The sequence below is a fragment of the Rhipicephalus sanguineus genome, chromosome 10, assembly GCF_013339695.2.
Source record: "Rhipicephalus sanguineus isolate Rsan-2018 chromosome 10, BIME_Rsan_1.4, whole genome shotgun sequence".
Taxonomy (NCBI): domain Eukaryota; kingdom Metazoa; phylum Arthropoda; class Arachnida; order Ixodida; family Ixodidae; genus Rhipicephalus; species Rhipicephalus sanguineus.
The window spans coordinates 125,748,110-125,767,259 of NC_051185.1; the positions used below are offsets into that span (position 1 = coordinate 125,748,110).

Consider the following 19,150-nt stretch of genomic DNA (forward strand, 5'->3'; position numbering starts at 1 on the left):
CTATAATAAGCGTTTCTTCATTACCAGCGAGGTGGCGCTAGGAGCGCGACGGGCGCATCTAAAAGTCGTCGGCGAGCTCGCTCGCTTCTTGTTATATTTGCGCAGGGAGAACCTTGCCCTTCCGCTGTCTGCTCGCGCGGTTTTCTCGTGGTGAGGGGAAGAGTAATGTTTCAAGCTTTCACCGTGATGTCCGCGCTCATGTTACGGAGCGTACGAAAGTCACTCCAGCTCAAGGGACGCCTCTAAACGAACAAACAGAAGATGAGCGAGAACTATCAAGTGTCACAGCTCGACACTTGAAGCACGCTAGTTTCCTTCGCTGCTTCGGCCGCCTTTGCAACACGAGCGCTGTTCAAACTGAGAGTATCCATTGGCGAGCTTCACTTCGTATAACATTAATTTCTTGCTATCGCATTCATTGCTTCGCCCTTGCGGCGAAACTGTGACTTTTTTCTTGCTGTATGGTAGGCACCCGTCGCACACAATCGACACAATCCTTCCATACAAGCTGGATCGATCTGAGTGTGCGCCTATTTCTGTCACAGCCAGACTTATTGAAGATTGTCGCAAACTAGCCAAGACCTTCAGTACACATGACGGAGAGCGGCAGAGGAGCGTTCGCGGTGACACAACCACGTCTGAACTCACCTTCCTCCCTGGAGCGGTCGTATGGCTCTCGGTCCCTACCACTGCAACTGGCATCTCCTCAAAACTACTGTCCATATACGAAGGTCCCTACCGTCTCGTCGAACGCACATCCCCTGTAAACTATCTGATCGATCCCATTGACCCATCTTCGGACAGGCGCCGTCGAGGCCGCGACATTGTCAACGTGGAGCGCCTCAAGGCCTGCCATAACCCACTGATAGTGACAAGCCGTTAGGTCGCCAGGCGGCTCCCTTTTCGTACCCGGGCTAATTGTAGCGAAGCCTCGGAACTCTGCAGTGGGTCGTCCTCTCCACCCCCTTCTAGTGGGTCGCCCTCTTCGGCTCCTTTCGGAGAGAACGCAGCTCGTGCTGAGAGTCGGCCCCGCCTTGACTGTCGCTGTCGTGCATCGTCGCCGAGTGCCCGCTAATAAACGTCTTTACAGGGGAATTAGTGAGAGAAAGTTTCAAGGTAGTGGAAATAAATAGAGAAGTGTACGGGTGAGATGGTTTTTAAAGAGACAAAATTCACTTCGATCGGACGCTTGGTGATGAGGTGGGTTGGCTATTGGCAGGACGCGCAGTAGCTTTCTTTCGAAGACACGCGGGCCCTCCGGAGGCCACGGTCAACCAGTAACATAGAAAACAACCAGGGGGACTCTTTCACAGGTAGCATTGGGAAGAAATGAAAAAAAGGTAAACGAAAAAGAATGTGGTTCTTGCTGCTGCGTCGGCAACGCTGCCGCTGGAAGGCGGCATCCACCAGCGACAAGCTGACGAACCAACTTTGGGCCGTCCGGCAAGCCGAAGATGCCGCCCGGGTCCAAGGACTTGAAGCCGTCACCTGACGCCGTCATCATTGACGGAGGGTGGGACGGGATCGGGGTCAATCCCCTCTTTCCTAGTGACGTGAACAGCGCGTGAAACACACAAGGACGAATAACCGACAAGGACTTGTGTGGTTCACGCGCTGTTCACGTCACTGCGGAATACCAACTAGCCCGGTCACACACCTTGCCCCTCTTCGCCCCGCCTCGCCCGAACTATTATAAAGTTCATTCATTAATTCATTCTTGTGTAGTGATTGGTGTAGTTCTAAATCCTGCGCTTATTTCAGGTCCACTATTGTGAACACTGAGGAAGTTCGTAGGACGGGCGCCCAGCGATTCCCGTTCGTAGAGTTCCCACTGAAGCAATTGTGCGCTTGGCGAGGCGGTAGCGCCCTCTATTGTACGGCACGGGAGTCAGCCGCATGTTTCCAAATCGTTTTGGAGATTTTAAGTAAATTCTTTCGATTACTTCTTGGTTATTTCTGTTAATTATATTATTTGACCTCGTTCGTTTACTTTAGGCTGGTTTTCAGCATTGCTCGCTTTGTTTTAGGGCTGTATTGACCATTTCATTTTGAGCGAGATCACGCCGCATAAGATCTGTGGATGGACGACAAGCAGGGCGCCTAAAGCGCCGCGCACTTAAAAGGGTGATAACAATAAAATAACAATAAGTTAAATGTGCAGGGTGGAAGGAAAAAGCACAACGGTTAGAAATTGAGGAACAGTTAAACAAAGCACAGATAGGTGTTCTTGCGCTTACAGAAACACAACTTAGATACTTGAAAGAGTCACCGCATATTGGAAATAATGTTTGGGAGGGGCACAACTGGAGAAAATCAGAAAGGAGAGGAAAAGGATATTAAAATGCTAATTCATCGCGGGGCCAAATGGGATAGAGTGAAGCAAACGTGCCCAGAGCACCTTCGGTTTTCGGGCACAGCAAGTCGAAAGAAAACGCGGCTACGGGTAGCTTATTTGTATACGGGAAATAATTGCTCCGTGAGGAATCAGGAGATAGTGAATTGCATAAGCACGGATATTAAGGAATTCGGTAATGGGGCCGAATTCATCCTGTTAGGGGACACGAATGCCCAGATATATGACCTTGACATCAATACCGGCGCCAATAGGAAGTTATTGCTAGATCTCTGCGAGCACCACACTTTTGCGATAGTTAACACGAGGCCTAATTGTAATGGGCAGATCACGTGGGAAGTAAATTTTGTCACGTACTTGTCATAGTCGAGTACTGTGTGTATCCTGTGTGCCACCGTGAGCACGGTGCTTGCGGCGAAGCTTTCCCTGAGCGTCGCCTGGATCAGGCTGTCCGTGTCGCCGTCCATCTGTGAGGTGGCCTCGTCCAGCACCAGGATCTTGGGTCTCCGCAGTAAGGCACGCGCCAGACACACCAGCTGCCTCTGGCCCACGCTGCACAGAGCGGCTCTTAGTTTGCTATTTCCAAGAAGAAAATAACTTGATAGTACGCGTCAGACAACAGCGAAGCGGCTGTAAATGAGCGGCACGAGCATGTTCGATTAGAAGGACGTTGATAGACTTTTGCAGATTGGTAAACTTGCAGGTTTATACAGAGGACGCTAAAGAAAAGTATTAAGTCGATGGAGATTCTTAGGAAGATTCCAGAATACCTCGCAGCGCTAGTTTCAAGCCAAGCATATTCTTAACTTAAGGAAAAAATCGAGTTTAGGGTGTCCGCATAGCTCTGGCACATTTGAAGTCGCTCAGCTTCGAGCAAGAGAAAATGACGTCGCGAACGCGTTCACATTCTTACTGTTGCATAGGCGTCGTTGCCGTTGCTTGCCTAAAGGCAGATATACAGTGTTAGGCTGATATGCAGAGCACCAGGACTTAGATGTAACGTGAAAAAATACGGATTCATGGTCTCCAATGGCATCAATCATCAGACGGTATCAATACAGACCCAAGACTTATACCGATGGTAATATGTCTTGGCGTATCGATAACGAGCTTAATAGATGCATGGAAGTACAAGATACATGGAAGTACAACTCAACTTACGAAACTTTGGTCGCTCAGTGGGCAAATAAAAACAAGACAAGCCCTTCATTGTCTCGAATAAAGCAAAATAATAGAAAAGCTTTTTGGCATTCAAGGTGACATTTTAAAAAATGAAGGCATACACCTCGACGGCTGACTTGAGGAGAACGCCATTGTTTTATGCGCACTTACCGCTGTTTCTTCACAGCAGTTGTCACATGGAGATGCTTGTACGAAATGCCGAAGTAATGCCAAAATTTCAAATCGAGTTTTAAGACAATGCGTTTGCTAGCTTAATCACACTTCGCCAATATGTTCTGTTTCACTGTGCCCACATACAGTCGAATACGGATATCTCGAACTCGCTAAAAGCGGGAATTAGCTCGATATATTATATAATTTGTTATGAAACTTTTAAAAAATTCAGCGTATTTTCGATGCAAATTTCAGTGCGAATATTGGCTTCACGGCACTGCTTTACGATAAAGCGAGGAAGGTGGCTTACGGGAATACACGGGGAAGTTTTTAGTTTTAATTTTTTCGGAGGTTTGATAGTTGGGGTTGCGGGCTATATGCAGGGTCGAGTCGTAGGCGAGAAAACAAGCTATCGATGTAAACAGCGACTGAACATCTTCACAAGCAGCTGTGCGTTCTCATATGGGCGCCGGAAGCTTCGACTGCCTTGGTCCTAATGTTGGTTGGCGTTGTTTTTCAGCATCATACTCAGGCTGCTCCTCGGGATGCTGTAAGCAGCGGCGACGTCAGACTTCTTTTCTCCACGTTCGACTGTTTTGATTATCGCAAGCTTCGCGGAGGACAGCCAAGTTCTTTCGTTTTACGGCAGCCACTGCGTTAACAAAGGCAGCTGAGAAGCGAACAGCGACCTCGAAGGACGGCAGCGACGAGGAGGAATCACGGGAGAACGCAAGCGATGGTTTCTACTCGATCTACGCGGCTCCCTTCCACACGCCTCACTCTCCGAAATGCATGTGGGAAGGTCCCCTTCCGTGACGAAAAGCCAGGATTTTGTGAGGCAACTTCTCGGGGCGTGCTGCATTGCCCGATATTCGATATGTCAAGTGTTCCATCCACATTTGTTCGATGTAGCCGTAAATTTTCCTATGCACTGACGTTAAGCATTGTCATGTTCGAAAATAGCTCGATAGAAAGGATAACTGTATTTACCCGAGTTCGATATAGTCGGGTTTGACTGTCTATGTGCGCTAGCATAAAAGGTAAATGCTTTTAATCGTGGTCAGAGTTTTGTTTTAATTGTCTTCAAAGGGTGAACAAGTTTACCACTCTCTGTGTTGCTGGCATCTTACCAAAGTTATACTGCTCACCGCATCGCCTGTATTGTGCGACGATGTTATATAGAGTTGCAGAAGCTTCGAAACGTTGGACAAAACTTTGCTAATGTTTCAGCAGGTCCACCGAGACGTCGGTAAAGCTGTGTCTGGCACGTTCACCCTTTTCTTCAACTGAATACTCTACATTGTAAATTGTTAATAATTCTGCCGCTTGTCATTATCTGGCTTCTGGCCAATCAACACTGCACATATATTTTGTGCGAATGCGGGGTTTCACTCTATGATTGCAAATAACAGCTGTGCCACATACCGACGTCGCACGGTATTACGTGGGTCGTAATGACGCGGCACAAAAAGAGACATACCTTAGGTGCTCACCCCCCGGTCCAGTGCGTAGCCGAAGCCCACCGGGTTGTCGCTGCACGTATGATGCGAGGTGAGTCTGCTGCAGCACTTTGTTTAGTTCTTCGTCCGAGTGGCACTCGCGAGGGTCGAGGTTGGCGCGCAGCGTGCCGTCCACCAGGCAGGGGTCCTGCAATAGTCAGATAGCAGGCGAGCCATGATGTGCAGTCGTGATACTGCTGCTTAAAAAGTTGTCGTGTATTCTAATAGTATGCTGTGGCTACGAGCACGCAGTATTCGCGGCCATTCCATCATTTTTTATGCGCTCCTCTGCGAACCATGTTTGTAATAAGAAGGAATAATAATCATTTTTGGGGTTTTACGTGTCAAAACCACGATACGGTCACGAGAGACGCCGTAGTTTCCACCACCTGGGGTTCTTTAACGTGCACCTAAATTTAAGTACGCGGGCCTGTAGTATTTCGCCTTCATCGAAATGCAACCTACGCGACCGGGTTCGAATCCTCGACTTTTGGGCCAGCAGCCGAGGGCTTTGAAATATGAAGTATGATATAAAGTTGTGTTACTGAAACAGAGCCGAACTTGCTTGTTGCCCTTAGCGACTTGACGTCAGTCGTCGTGGTGCCAAGGGAATAAATAGATGGTTGCCATGTCCGTAATTTCTACCGCCCGAAGCACAGAGCAACAAGTTTTCGATCGCGTAACATAACGTAACGTAATGTAACATCTTTCCTATATTACATATATCTCAATTAGTAGGTTCGCTGCAGTCCTCGCATAAACAAAAAGTGGTCTGTTATTAACTGAATTAATTTCTGTGGCCTGGAATGAACTGATAATTTAACGTTTTACAGGCTTTAGGCGGTCAAAGATTTCTTATGTATAAGTGTTAGTGAAGTCCTCTGTGGTCCCTCGTCGGGTAAGGACCGTGGATGGAATGCACGCCGTCGCATTAGTATTGCCAGGCTTCGCCCTCTTCCTCAGGTTGCGTGCGATGGCGACGTGCATGGCGCGGTGTCCTCTATTCTTTCTCTCTACAATTTCTACACTTAATATACCCCAGCGTGTTCTTCCTTGAGGTTAAATTCGGAAGTGCTTTACAGTACGCACCTCTGCAAAGGGTTCATAGTTCGTTGAGATCTTTGTAACTTGACTCGAAGAGACGACCGTTGGTGTTGCGAAGTCATTGCGCTTCGCCGTAACTTTCCTCTCGCGGTGCGTTCGCTGTCCAAATGTGAGCTTGTCTTGCGATGGTTCTCTCGGCTCGCTGCGTGTGACCGCGCCGTCGCCAGAAAGCGATGGCCAGAAACGGTAGAGAAATTACGCATCCTCACGTCGTTGGGCTTTGCTTTGCGGGTGACTCAAATATGGCGCAACTTACAACGTAACGTGGAGGGGTCATAGTTGAATTACTCGCTTGGAGTACAGAACGATGCGGGAGGCAACGGTGGCGGGTCGCGGAGCACTGCACTCGAATGAGGATCGCGTTATACTCGGAAACATGACGCAGCCTCACTAAGTTCAGCAACACACAAAACGAAAGTAATGCTCTTGCATTTATACATTACAGGAAATGCTCAAGTTCCCTCACAGTATGATTTCTGTAGCTTCATTATTTTCTGTTCGCGAGCATTGCTTGTCCGGTTGATGACTCTCGTCGTTTCTGGTGCTGTCAGGCCGTATTTGTTCTTTATGGCGCTTGCACATGCTCGTGTCTTACAGACGTACATAGTAAGTTTTGTTTTAAAGTGCGCTGCTCACAGTGAGTTTGGTTGTTGTTTTTGGTGTAGTCTCTTGCCCAGACTGAGTCACCTCCATACACATGAAAAGCTTTAGCGGAGTTTGCAGGATGTTGTCCTTCCCTCGTTTTCACAATGCCTTACACTATGGGTCGCGGGAGATGGAATACCATGAGGGATTTCTCTGTAGACATAAGCTAAGGTTACTTACAGCCGTTCTTAACCTGAGGTGTTCTGGAGGCAGCCAGACATTTATGACATGCGTCGGCCACAACAGTTCGCGCTCTGAGGCTTGCACTGATTGACCTCTCAAAGGTGGCTAGAAATTTATCAGCTGCGCCATTTGAGCTAGGCGACTTAGCACTGACAAATGCTGTTAAGCATTTTTTTTGCACGAAGTGGCGAAATTCACCACAAATAAACCGACTGCCGTTTTCCGTTGACTCTCTCCGGAAGTTCCTTGTAAATGATGTGCGAATAACTCGTGTAGTTCTTGCTGATGCTGGCGATAAAATCTGCGTTGCTTACGACAATTTCGGACACACATAGACCAAAACCAAATGCTATTTTTTGGCAGTTCATGCCTTATATGCTGCCTTATATTTTTAGCTTGTCCTCTGGAAGGAATCAGGAGCTGCATGTCGTTCTCTGCGCGCACGACAAGCTTTAACCGATTCTTCAAGGGCTTGATCTAATTTAGGCCACCATACGTAATATTTGACGAGACATCTTGCTTTGGTTGTTATAATGTGCTTTGACGCAGTTTCTTCAACAACACCTTTCGGTACTTTGTACGAGTGACCGCTCTTCTTTCCCACATCGAAGCTCAACTGTGAGCTCTTCGTTGCTCTTCTGAACTGTTGCTCTTCGTTTGAAGTACGGTTTCAGTCAGCTTCCATGTTTCACCTTCGATTCGGTGCTGTTCATTTTCATTTCGGCTAGCACTGACTTGTTCGTGGTCGAGAGGCCGAGCTCCAAAACTCAGAATGTTTATGCATGCGATTGATTGTAACTTGTGCCCCTCTAGGTCGCAGTTGTCAGGCTGCTCTCTCCCACTTTCCTTTGTGTCCTTGTGTATTTGTGTCTGCCTTTCAAATAATAATAGTTATGCTTCATTAACTTTCTTCACTATGAGCAATTTCCAAAGTGTGTCTGCTGTGTGCTTGTCGCTTGAGACCTATTTTATCGCCAAGTCGTATAATGTCAAGATTACAGCCGATCTCGGCAGCCGTGCTGGTTGAGCGGTGTATGTGGTCTTCAATAGATTAAATATCAATGCCGGAAGTTTGTGGTCTGAGCAGTCAGGACAATGTAAATTTTCCGTCCGTCTGTGTACTGATGAAATTTAGTTACACCTCAACTAGGCTGAAAGCTTCCTCATGAATTTGAATATAGTTTTACTGACTCTCTGTCGATATTCTTTCGAGTAATTTCGAGTAATTCCCACTTTCAGCAATTATCACAAACAAGTCACCCGACTTTGGTAATAGGTATTTCTCTTCCCTAAATATGAAGTTGAGCGTCACCTTATAATTACCGCACAGCTTAGCTTACCCGTTTTCTTTTATTACTGGCAATATGAATGTCGTGCACTCCCTGGTTGCTGCAGATGCGATTATTCCTTCTGCCTCCCATCGATTCACTTCATCGCTATTCCCTCTCAAGGTGTAAGGAACAGATCGCACACTTGCAGATTTTGCTTAAGGCAGAGGTTTGCTCTGATGCTTCTGACTTCTCCCAACCTGTCTCAAAATAGTGCTTTCTGTCGCATAAAAGAGACGCCACGTCGCAATAATTCCACTGTTGGAGTCGTTGGTTGTGAGCAAGTAATAGAAATGATGGGACCGAGGCGGAGTCGAACCCAGTCCTTCTGCGTGACAAACAATGTTCTGCGCAAAGCTACGCCAGTGTTTGAAACTGCTCTGAAAACAAAAACCTAAACAGGCGTTATTTACCACGAGGAATCATGTTACCAGATGTAATATGGAGTGGCAGAACGGTCTAATCGCACCAGGAGTCGCACCATGCGCATTGCGTAACGAGTAGGCGGTCGAAGGCTGCCAAGTCCCCATTGCAAAGCGCTCAGCCATCATTCATCATCATAATCAGCCACAACACCAATAAAGTCTGCAGCTGCGTAGGTGCGCGTATTTCTTCACGGACGTGTAGTGGCTGATTCGCAAACTGATATGAACTATGGCGCAGTGGGCTCGCGCTTGCAGTAGGCGTCCATTCTGGGAGAGTTTGAAACGTCCAGTGTTACGCGCGTAGACACCCCTTTGCCGCGGCATAGTGTCCACCGAAATGCTAAGTCTGGCTAGTGAATGAAAAGGCGACGCGAACGGGGTTCGATTACGCTATCGCGTTCTACTCTTGAAGGAGAAGCTCAAGCATCCTCCACGTTCTTTTTTCGTTGGCAGCAACGAACTACTCCAGGTCTTCCACGTTTTAAGCCAGTCGCTCTACTTGTGGTTGTAATTCACTAGTTGTCCCAATTAACGACAAGTCTCTGAGCAGGCTTATCGTTGGGTGTGACACTCATGACTGCGCTTGCCTAGTCAACGAAGAATTGTCTCAGTCCACATTACCGGAGTGCAATATCATAGCCCTCATAAAGTAATCCCAGAGCTAACAGAACATTTTCATCACGTCCTCGTCGTCAGTTCAAGTGCACCCAATTATTTTCTGGAGCCTGCATTGAGCGGCAATATTTACTAACTTTTCTGGTCTAAGAACACACAAATAAACGTGACATTAATGAGAACTAACTGAGAACTGCCAGTCAAGGCAGTGGCGTAGGCAGAAATTTTTTTCCGGAGGTTGGGGCGGTGGGCACGCCCTTGATCTGACATGGGGTGCGGGCAGGTAAGTGTGGTCGAGAGTGTCATTTTGTGCTCTCTCTATCCCATGGTAAAAAAAGGGGGGCACGGCCCGGTGTGCCACCCCATGGCTACGCTACGGAGCCAAGGAAAGCGTAGGGGATACACTTTCCTTGGCTTGATTGTCTGTTAGTTCTCATTAATGTTGTGTCTAACAAAGAAAAACGGACCCTTAAAAATCCCACTTCTTTCGTTCTTAAGTAAACGTGTCGGTGCATCTTCTGGTTAATCGTCGGGTGAGGAATGTTTCTGAGGCGCTCGCCGTTACAGTCATTCTCCCTGGCTTCGCTCTCCTCCTCGTCAGTCTTCCGTCTGGATCCTAAGGGTTTGTGACGGTGCGGGGCGCGAACGGGGTTCTATATCTTCTTTTGTTGCGTTGCGGGAGACGCGGAGGCGGCCGACGTGCAGAGGCGGCGCCAGGATTTTTTTACTGGGGGGGGGGGGGGGGGGGGGCACGCTCGACAAGTGGGTTCCTTCAGGGGGCAGGGAGGCTGGGAACCAGTGTTGCGGAACGGGCGCCTTCATTCCATTCCAATTCTATTCCGGGGAATTAAAACTTGCCGCAATTCTATTCCTTTCAATTCCTCGGAATGAAAAAACTTAGTCCATTGCCACTCCGGGAATGACCGGGCAGTTCAATTCCATTCCTGTAATTCCTCAACGTAGGAACGGCATCTTGATAGTTTTATCGAGTTAAGAACGAACGCCCCATAAAGCCGATGTCGTCAGGTGCATTAAGAACTGCAAAAGTACGCAAGACAAGTTACCAAGGTCGAGGGATAGTAGTTTGGTGACATATCTCGTGCAGTACAATCGTCCTACAAATTCCCATAGGGGCAGTTCTCCCGCTACCTATATTATTTGCATGGTCAGCATGTTTGAACGAATGGTGATTTTTTGTTATTGTTTAAGCTTAAATGTGTTAATGCTAAAATGACGACATAGCGTATTTTTATGCTGACAAAAGTATAGTGTCCAAGAAGACTAAGTAGTTTTGAAACGCGTCGGGAGGGGTCGTGAATATGGAGAAAACTAAAATTTGGTTGATGGGAAACAAAACCCTCTAGATCTGCTGGTATTAGTTGGAACAGCGCACCACTCGGGCACTTTGTGCCTTTGCATCGAATACGGAACACTGGGCCGCACTGCTCGTCAGCACTCACGTTTCTAAAGCGCGCCTCGCAAGCATGGATGGAGTGAGGAGAACTTTCTATGTTCGCCTGTGCACAGGTATGCAATGTCTTCCTTCTCGCAAACGTTACGTGTGCCGGGTACTCGCCATAGAGTATTCGCCACTTTCGTGTGGGGGTATCAATGGGAACCAACGCGCAGGTTTCCATGTACACTAACTTATGCCTCGGTTTCTCTTTTACAAATTAGTAGATCGTTCAAACTTTTATACCACGCCTACCCTTGGCTCTAGCTAACTAAAGGTGGACCTAGAGAATGCGTTGTGGCCTTCGACTTCGAAAAAACATGTACTCTGGCCTACATGACTAACGTGAGTATGATATACAGTAGTAGCAATTAAGGATATAGGAAAATACGTTCCTCCCCAATGCCCTCTTTGCTTTATTGTTCAATTCGAGACTGTGACTTACTAACGTTTGAAGTTTGAAAAATTCGGCAGATCCCACGTACCGTGGGAGTCGATGTTATGCGAAGCATGCGGCGGGTAGGTGACTGTGGCGTAACTTTTTTTACTGAGCGACACGTTACAAAATGACGCTAAAGATTTGTATAAATTTTATACGCACACATATATATGTTGAAGAGCCGCATATGTGTAATATAACCAGTTGTTTAAGGTTGGGTAACGCTGCCAATGGCAACGTGGGTATTGCCAACACCAGAAGCAGTAAGCTGATATGTAGTGCTTATACGTGTCCCGAGAACGCACGCCCGTTTCACGAACCCGTGTGCATGTGTGCAAGACGTTCTTGACAGTTCTTGAACAAGGGCATCATCACCGTGATCAGTGAGCACCAGCAGCTTGTCATGACTTGTTATAGGATCCGGTCGTGATTGTGGTGATGAGGGGTCCATGTGTAGTGAAGTATGTAGTATAGTAGAGCTTCTGGAATTCGTGGTTGCCTAGGTCATTTCGTCGACAAATTGTCTGTCGACAGAGCCGGCGACATGTCGGAACCTGAAGCCACCCTTCGCGTTGGTGAGGTATAGGCCGTCGAGGCTGGTAGGCCTGGATAATGCTACGTAGACCAACATCAGTGGATGGTGTTTGTCGTATTCATAGACTACCTGGGCGTATGTGGCATACGTAGCCTAGTCTACAAAGCGGCTGTCAATCAATCTGGCATCATCCTCGGTCAGCATGAGGCCATCGCCCAGCCTCGTAAGAAATGAAGAGGACGCTGCGTCGTTCTGGTGGACGAAGTGCACTTTACGGTGCGGTGATGTGGATATCGCATGTAACTTTCGTTAATGCATTCCTCCGGGGTCGAGCAATGCTTCAATATAGCTTGCTGAATCATAGGAATACAAACGTAATGTTTATTAGACTGCTATAAAAGCGGAGCCAACACTGGAACCACAGACGTTATTCTGATATGACGCCTGTATCGTAGAGTACACATCGTAGGAGTATCATGTAGTGTTCATTGCTTTCTTGTAAAATTAGATAGCCAGCACCACAACCACAATTGACGTTGCACTGCTATTAGGCCTGCGTAGGCTGCTTTTCCAAACCAATTTATAGACCAGACTTGGCTCTGTGGTAGAATATCTGATTGCCACGCAGAACGCTTGGGTTCGATTCCTACTGGGATCCTAATTTTTATTAATTCCATTCTTCGGTTAAACGCTGGCGATGTTGGTTTTCCTTAACGCTCTAGCATATAGGTCACCAATGTCTGTTCTCGCCGTTCCTGGGTAGATATAAACTGTCAATCACCTGTGGCGCATACCCGTACACCGCGGTCCGTTGTTAACGGGTATGTGCCACACGTGTCTAGTGGAAAGGGTTTGACGACGTGCGCCACAGGATTTTAACGTTATTCATGTCATGACCCGGCAATCATGTTCGTCAAATCCTCTTACCCTCCCATGCAAATTTTGGTCTACACCAAGTTAAGGAGGCGATCATGAGAGCACCCAGACGTAGGCGGCTAGATAGATAGATAGATAGATAGATACGTAGATAGAAACGCTCAAAGTGCCAGAGGTTCGCTAAGAAATGCTTCGCATTTAAAACAGCGCGTAGACGAAAACGTGCTCTATTTTTGGAAAAAGACGTAATTCCATTCCCATTCCATTCCGTGCAATAGGCGCTTAATTCCATTCCCATTCCATTCCGGGGTCGTGAAAATGTGGAATGATTTTGGAGTGGTAACTCCGCAACACTGCTGGGAACATATGCATTGTATTTTGACTATACTTGCTCATGGGGGGGGGGGGGGGGCAAAGGGGGGGGGGGGCAGGCGGCGATTTTGGGGGGATTCCAGCTCCCCCGAACCCCCCACTGCCTCCGCCCCTGCCGACGTGTCGTCTTCGCATCTTTGATCACAGGCGAAAGGCCGATGCAGGCCAGCGGCGGCGTCCAGCTCGGCCGAGAGCGTGGACGTTCTGTTCGTATCTCGAGCCACGATGACATACGGCGATGACGAACGCTGGCGGTTGTCGTGAGCTCGACGAGCGCGAAAAACACACACCTAGCTGGTAACAAAAAGCGTTTATTTCACAGGTGCCCGGACGTAGCTGTCCTCGGGGTGTAATCCGATCCGCACACCGTAAGGGCGCACTAGGCTCTCCGTCGTTTACACTACGCGGCGCGTGCGTGTGACAGTAGGCGAGGCGCCGTGCCACAATAGTGGCGTCATGGATTACTTTGCATGCCTCCTACAACATTCAGCATGCTGCGTAATGAAAATATGTACACTACCTATATAGAGAAGCGTAGGCGAAAGACGAAGGTTGTACATGGACGGTGCATGTTAATGGTTAGCGTGAAATGTAGAGGATTTTCATGATAGTTAGGATAGTCCGTGATACTAGGCGGCAGGAGGAGAGAGCGGGCGAGGATAAGGTTCCTTGATGCGCGTTATCCGTTAAGGGGAGCGCGCGCATCGAGGCCCCTAATGGAACACAAAAGTGCAACAATAAATTAGTTTAGACTGATGAATTATACTACGAAGACTATAGTGTCGTTAATTCCAGCACCATGTGTTTAGTATTAGATGAGAAAATCGATGTCAAAAGTTTCAGTTTAAGTTTCCCGCTGAAATCTCCGACTATGACGTGACAGATTTCAAGATGTTTTGCGCCTATTTTGGCCAATCTACAAAACTTCCTGAAACTTTGTATGTTAAGTCCCTGGCTCCCTCCAAGACAATGTGCTTCATTTTTACAGATTAGGAACTACATAGGCTTTAGTAAAATCCATCAAAATCTATGGCGTGACGGCAGCTGGTGTGGGAATTTTAAGGTGGCATCGCCACCCGCATTTTCTTTTAGCGCGTGTTGTCGCTTACCAAGCGGCTCGTCGCAGCAAGCCTGGTGTTTTTCGTATCGTGAGAGTATCGTGTCGGGGCTCCGGCCTCAGCGGGCGCGCGCTACCCTCCGCGGTCTCGAAGTCCCGAGGCAGCGCCTCGCGATCGTGCACCGTATGTTCATTTTAAGTGTTGCTATGTCTGTTCTGTTTTCTTCTGTTCTGGGGTGCGAGATCGCGGAAGCGCTGGCCGAAGGGTAGGTCGCCTCTCCACACCTGGTACTTTCTTTGCTTGTGTTATAGGTGTGTCATTCGCGGCCACATTTGGTAACTTGTATTAGCTAATTGGTGTCCTGTATAATTATGTTACGTATCGAATTATTGATCTCTTGTACTAAAGTCCCGGCAATAAACCACTAATTTGGAGAGTGTCGCCTAGGGTCTCCCTCGCTGCGCGCGACGGCTCGCCGTCCCTTCGCGGTGATGGGCCGAGTTCTCGCGCGCAGCAGTACGGACGGTACACGGGCGCGGGACGAACGAGGACGCGGCAGCCTGCATGAAGCTCCCAGTGCTCGAACCCGCGGTGGTGCTTGGCACGACATCACAACCTATGTAATTGGACCGCCGAAAAATTTCTGAGAAAATTTTTTATAATTGCAAACGTGCGACACTTTTGTCACAAATAAAATTGAAACAAGACGGATTATGAACCGATAGTGGGGCGAGTTCATAGGGATTCGTATTAACTGCGCAATAATACGGACAATATGCGCCCACGTATATGTCGTTTACCTTCCTCTTTTTTTTGTCCGTGGCTTGCTTTTCAGAAACATGGATTATCCTACAATGTACGGAGAGAGAGAAAAACGTTTATTAGGTGGTCAGTAAGTGAATGTGGGAGGGTCTTTTATTCCAGGAACCCTCTGGCCTGGACCGCCTGCCGGGCCCGCGCGACGAGTTGGCGCTGGTCGACCAGGTCCTGCTTGGAGATCGCAATCTCCCACGCTTCATAAGGAGGTTTGGGTCTGCATATGTTGCTGCTGCTAGTAGGGCTGGATTGCTGCCTTTGCATTGCTGCAGAAGGTGTGCTAGGGTGTCTGCCACATTACAGTGCGGGCGGATGTAGTCGTATGGCGTTGGGTTTAGGTGATGCAATAGAACGTCGTGCGTAAATGTGTTGCTTTGAAGTAGTCAGTAGTCCGTGCCTTCGTCCCTTGAAAGTTTGGGAAGGAAGGGGGGAGCGTAGAACCTCAATTCAAGCTGATAGTATTGCAGCAATTCGTGGTAGATTAAGGATACCGATTCGGTTTCTTCTGCTGGTGTTCTTGTGGTGTTCTTTTCTGGTGTTCTTGCGCTGGCATCACCGCCGCGAATTTAGGCCGGCGCGTAGAAACGACAGCGAGTCTCTTTTGGGGGTGGCAGCATGCGCAGATGGACGACGGCCACGCTGGGGTCCGTGGGGGACGGTACCGCGGCTCGCTTCCCTCAGGCCCTCGTGGTGAGTCGTACATCTGCGGCGCCGCCTTCGCATTTGTATTGTATTATGTTTTCTTATTTCATGTCTTATCTTATGTTGTATTGTATATCTTACATTGTCTCGAGTGTGTCATGTTTTCCAGTATTCATTGTTAGTGTGTTACGTGTTTACTAATTCGGCCGGCGAGCTTGCCTTATGTAAAGAATTGTTTTAATAAACGTATACGTTTTGTTGCCCGACCGCGTCAACTGTGTCCGTGTGTTCCGAGGGCGGCGGCGTATATCGCTCAGACCCCACACTGGCTGCCCAACGTGGGGCTCTTGGAGCATCGGACGACAGTTTTCGCGGTTCGGGGCAGCATTTATGTGACCCTGGTTAGAGTAAGCCTAAGGGGGGATTTTCATCGCCAGCGTCGGCGGCGTGCTTTTTTTTTGAGAGCGAGTAGATCGGTTGCTGTGGCGTGTTCGAACTTGTCGGCACGCTAAGTTTTTATCTGTTCGCAAGCGGTTCATTTTTATTTTTAAGAAGGTCGTTGAGTGTCGGTACGAGAGTCACATGGTCCGCATCCTGGGAGAGCGAAGCATAGAGAACGTGGATGGTAGGCAAGCCCGAAGCGAGTGAGTACGGAAGCCTCGTGGGTGGTCCGAGTTTTTCTGTAAATAGTTTTGTTCTGTCTCTTTGACTCTGGGAGTCGCGGCTTGTGTAGCCGGGTGGCCAGGGGCCACGGGTGTCGTTGCTGCTGGTATTGCGGCTCGACGCCGAAGCGCCGTGACATCGTCCGGGACGGTGGACGCCGATCGCTCGGTAAGATGCTGCGTGCAGCGAGCGCTTAGGGCCACCTCACAGCGCTGATGTCTCCTCGCGGCTGCCTCTTCTGCGCCTGTGCGAGTGCTTGTTTTGGATGCCGGTTGTGTCGAGCGAGTCGTTAGGCCTAAGGCTCTGCTTAGCTGCCTGTTGCACGCGAGACACAACCAGTTGGATCGTGGCGTCGAGTGGTTGCACTCAGCTTCCCTCATTTTTAGCTTGCGTACAAGATTAAACTAAAACAGAAAGCAACCGTTCATTGCATTTGTCGTCTCAGTCACCGCCGATGTCATTGCTAGCCGGACTGCACCGTTCTTTCCAGAGTGTACGCAGTGGGAGTTGTAACCCGCGGCTGGCTGCCTGCTGCACATCGTCTTCACCGATGGCCGACATGCCGTGACCTGCGTGGCTGCCTTCAAATCGGCGCCCTCGTTGAGTGCTGCCCGCAACCAGAAGACGTGTCGGTGAGCGTCGCTTTCTCGCGCCGACGGCCACGTTGCCTTTGCGGTTCCGGGACTGAGGTCAGACCAGTGCAGCGGTGTCAACCAGTGGCTGTGTCGCAATGCACGGACATTCTGTGGCGACATTTACGCCACATGTTCTTTCGTAGAGCTTGTGTAGTTGTTTTGTTTTAAGGTTTTTTTTTCGGGATATGTGTTTGATTTAAGGTTGGGGGGATGTGGGGGTGCTATATCACCCCTGTATTGGCGACTGCCGTAACTTGGGTGCGACCGCTGTGTTTGGAACGCACGTGCTTGGCGTAAGTGGACACGTTCGTCCAAGGTCAGGGATGCGCTTTGCTGTAACCCGAGTTTAGCGCCGTTGGCGCTGGCATCACCGCCGCGAATTTAGGCCGGCGCGTAGAAACGACAGCGAGCCTCTTTTGGGGGTGGCAGCATGCGCAGATGGACGACGGCCACGCTGGGGTCCGTGGGGGACGGTACCGCGGCTCGCTTTCCTCGGGCCCTCGTGGTGAGTCGTACATCTGCGGCGCCGCCTTCGCATTTGTATTGTATTATGTTGTCTTATCTTATCTTGTCTTATCTTATGTTGTATTGTATGTCTTACATTGTCTCGAGTGTGTCATATGTTTTCCAGTACTCATTGTTAGTGTGTTACGTGTTTACTAATTCGGCCGGCGAGCTCGCCTTATGTAAAGAATTGTTTTAATAAACGTATACGTTTTGTTGCCCGACCGCGTGAAATGTGTCCGTGTGTTCCGAGGGCGGCGGCATATATCGTTCAGACCCCACAAGGTAACGTTCAATGATGTTAAACTCAAAATTCAAGAAGCAATATCCCGGAAAACTGTACGTAGCGAATCACGTACGTCACTGCGCTTTCTCCTCCCCTACAAAAAGAACCTACCTGCGGTATGACGGTGATGGCGGTTCGTAGCCTGGACAGCGGTACTGACGCGATGTCAACTCCGTCGACGAGAATGCGACCGCTGGTGGCCCTGATGACGCGCAGCAGAGCCAGCACCAGCGAAGACTTTCCGGCGCCTGTGCGACCCACGATGCCCACCTGCGAGACAAGTTGTTTCCTTTAACATCGCATGAGCTGGGCCGCACAGGTCAGTCCCTTTGCAAGAATTGTATCAATTCTGACCTTACACGCGGATTCCTCCGTTTCCCATGTTCGGCTCCCTAGATTACCGGGTCGCCGTTGCTACCGGCTACGTTCACGGCACGCAATCACGCAAGCACTCCCGACAGTTGCGCTACTGAGGTCGCGGACTTTCTGCTCTAACACGTTAATTTAGCGCACGGTCTTTTACTGACCGCGGCCGTAGCTTTCTCTCAGCAATCGTAGAAGATATCCTACGCTCTGGCTCTAGCATACACAACTTCAGCACATCAGACCACCAGCAAACCAAAGGCCTCACGGAGCTACTCAACTGGACCATCACCGACCCGCTGTCAAAGTATGCTGCAGCCGACCACCACGACTATCCGCCACGGTGGTGTAGCGGTTACGGTGCTCAGCTGTTGACCCAAAGGTCACGGGTTCGATCCCGGCCGCGGCGCTCGCATTTCGATGGAGGTGAAATGATAGAGGCCCGTGAGCTGTGCGATGTCAGTGCACGTTTAAAGAACATCAGATGGTCCGAATTTCCAGAGCCCTCCACACAGCGTTCCTCATAATCATATCATCGTGGTTATGGCACGTAAAACCCCAGATATTATTATTGCAACTGCGACTGAGACATTCATTACACCATATGTGACCTTCGCATACAATTCATGGCGACACGACCGCGCCGGCTATTCACAATTCCATGTCTTGTACGGGCGGGAATCCGCATTGCACTTGGACACCTTGATGTCACTGGCTTCACACTATGCAACTGACAGTGTGCGCGACGTTATCGCACGCGCTGATCACGCGCGGCAGCCCGCCCATACCTGTCCGCAGGCCTCGAAGGGGCGCCCGAAACGGCTCTATGAATGCCACCATGGGGAAGCGCACCTTCCTACAGAGCTTCCCGAGTCACCCAGCCGTCGTGTTGGGCTTTTCGGAAAGTTGCTCCCGCGTCACACTGATCCCTGCCGTGTGGTGCGACAAGTAACTGAGATAACTTATGAGATCACTCCGCCGGTCTGTCGACATCAGCTTCAAGTGACACTGTACAGGTAGC

The 19,150-nt window shown here is 49.2% G+C and overlaps 1 protein-coding gene across 1 annotated transcript in view; it reads right to left on the reverse strand.

Moving 5' to 3' along the window:
• The window catches only part of LOC119406727 (ATP-binding cassette sub-family C member 3-like), a 122,767-nt gene that overhangs the window by 17,128 nt on the left and 86,489 nt on the right, over window positions 1-19,150 (reverse strand). Inside the window, exons 7-9 of the mRNA XM_037673460.2 lie at window positions 17,878-18,036; window positions 5,169-5,335; window positions 2,711-2,905 (exon numbers count right to left, since the gene is read on the reverse strand). Of these exons, the coding sequence (XP_037529388.2) occupies window positions 2,711-2,905; window positions 5,169-5,335; window positions 17,878-18,036 (521 nt within the window). The remainder of the gene's footprint in view (window positions 1-2,710; window positions 2,906-5,168; window positions 5,336-17,877; window positions 18,037-19,150) is intronic.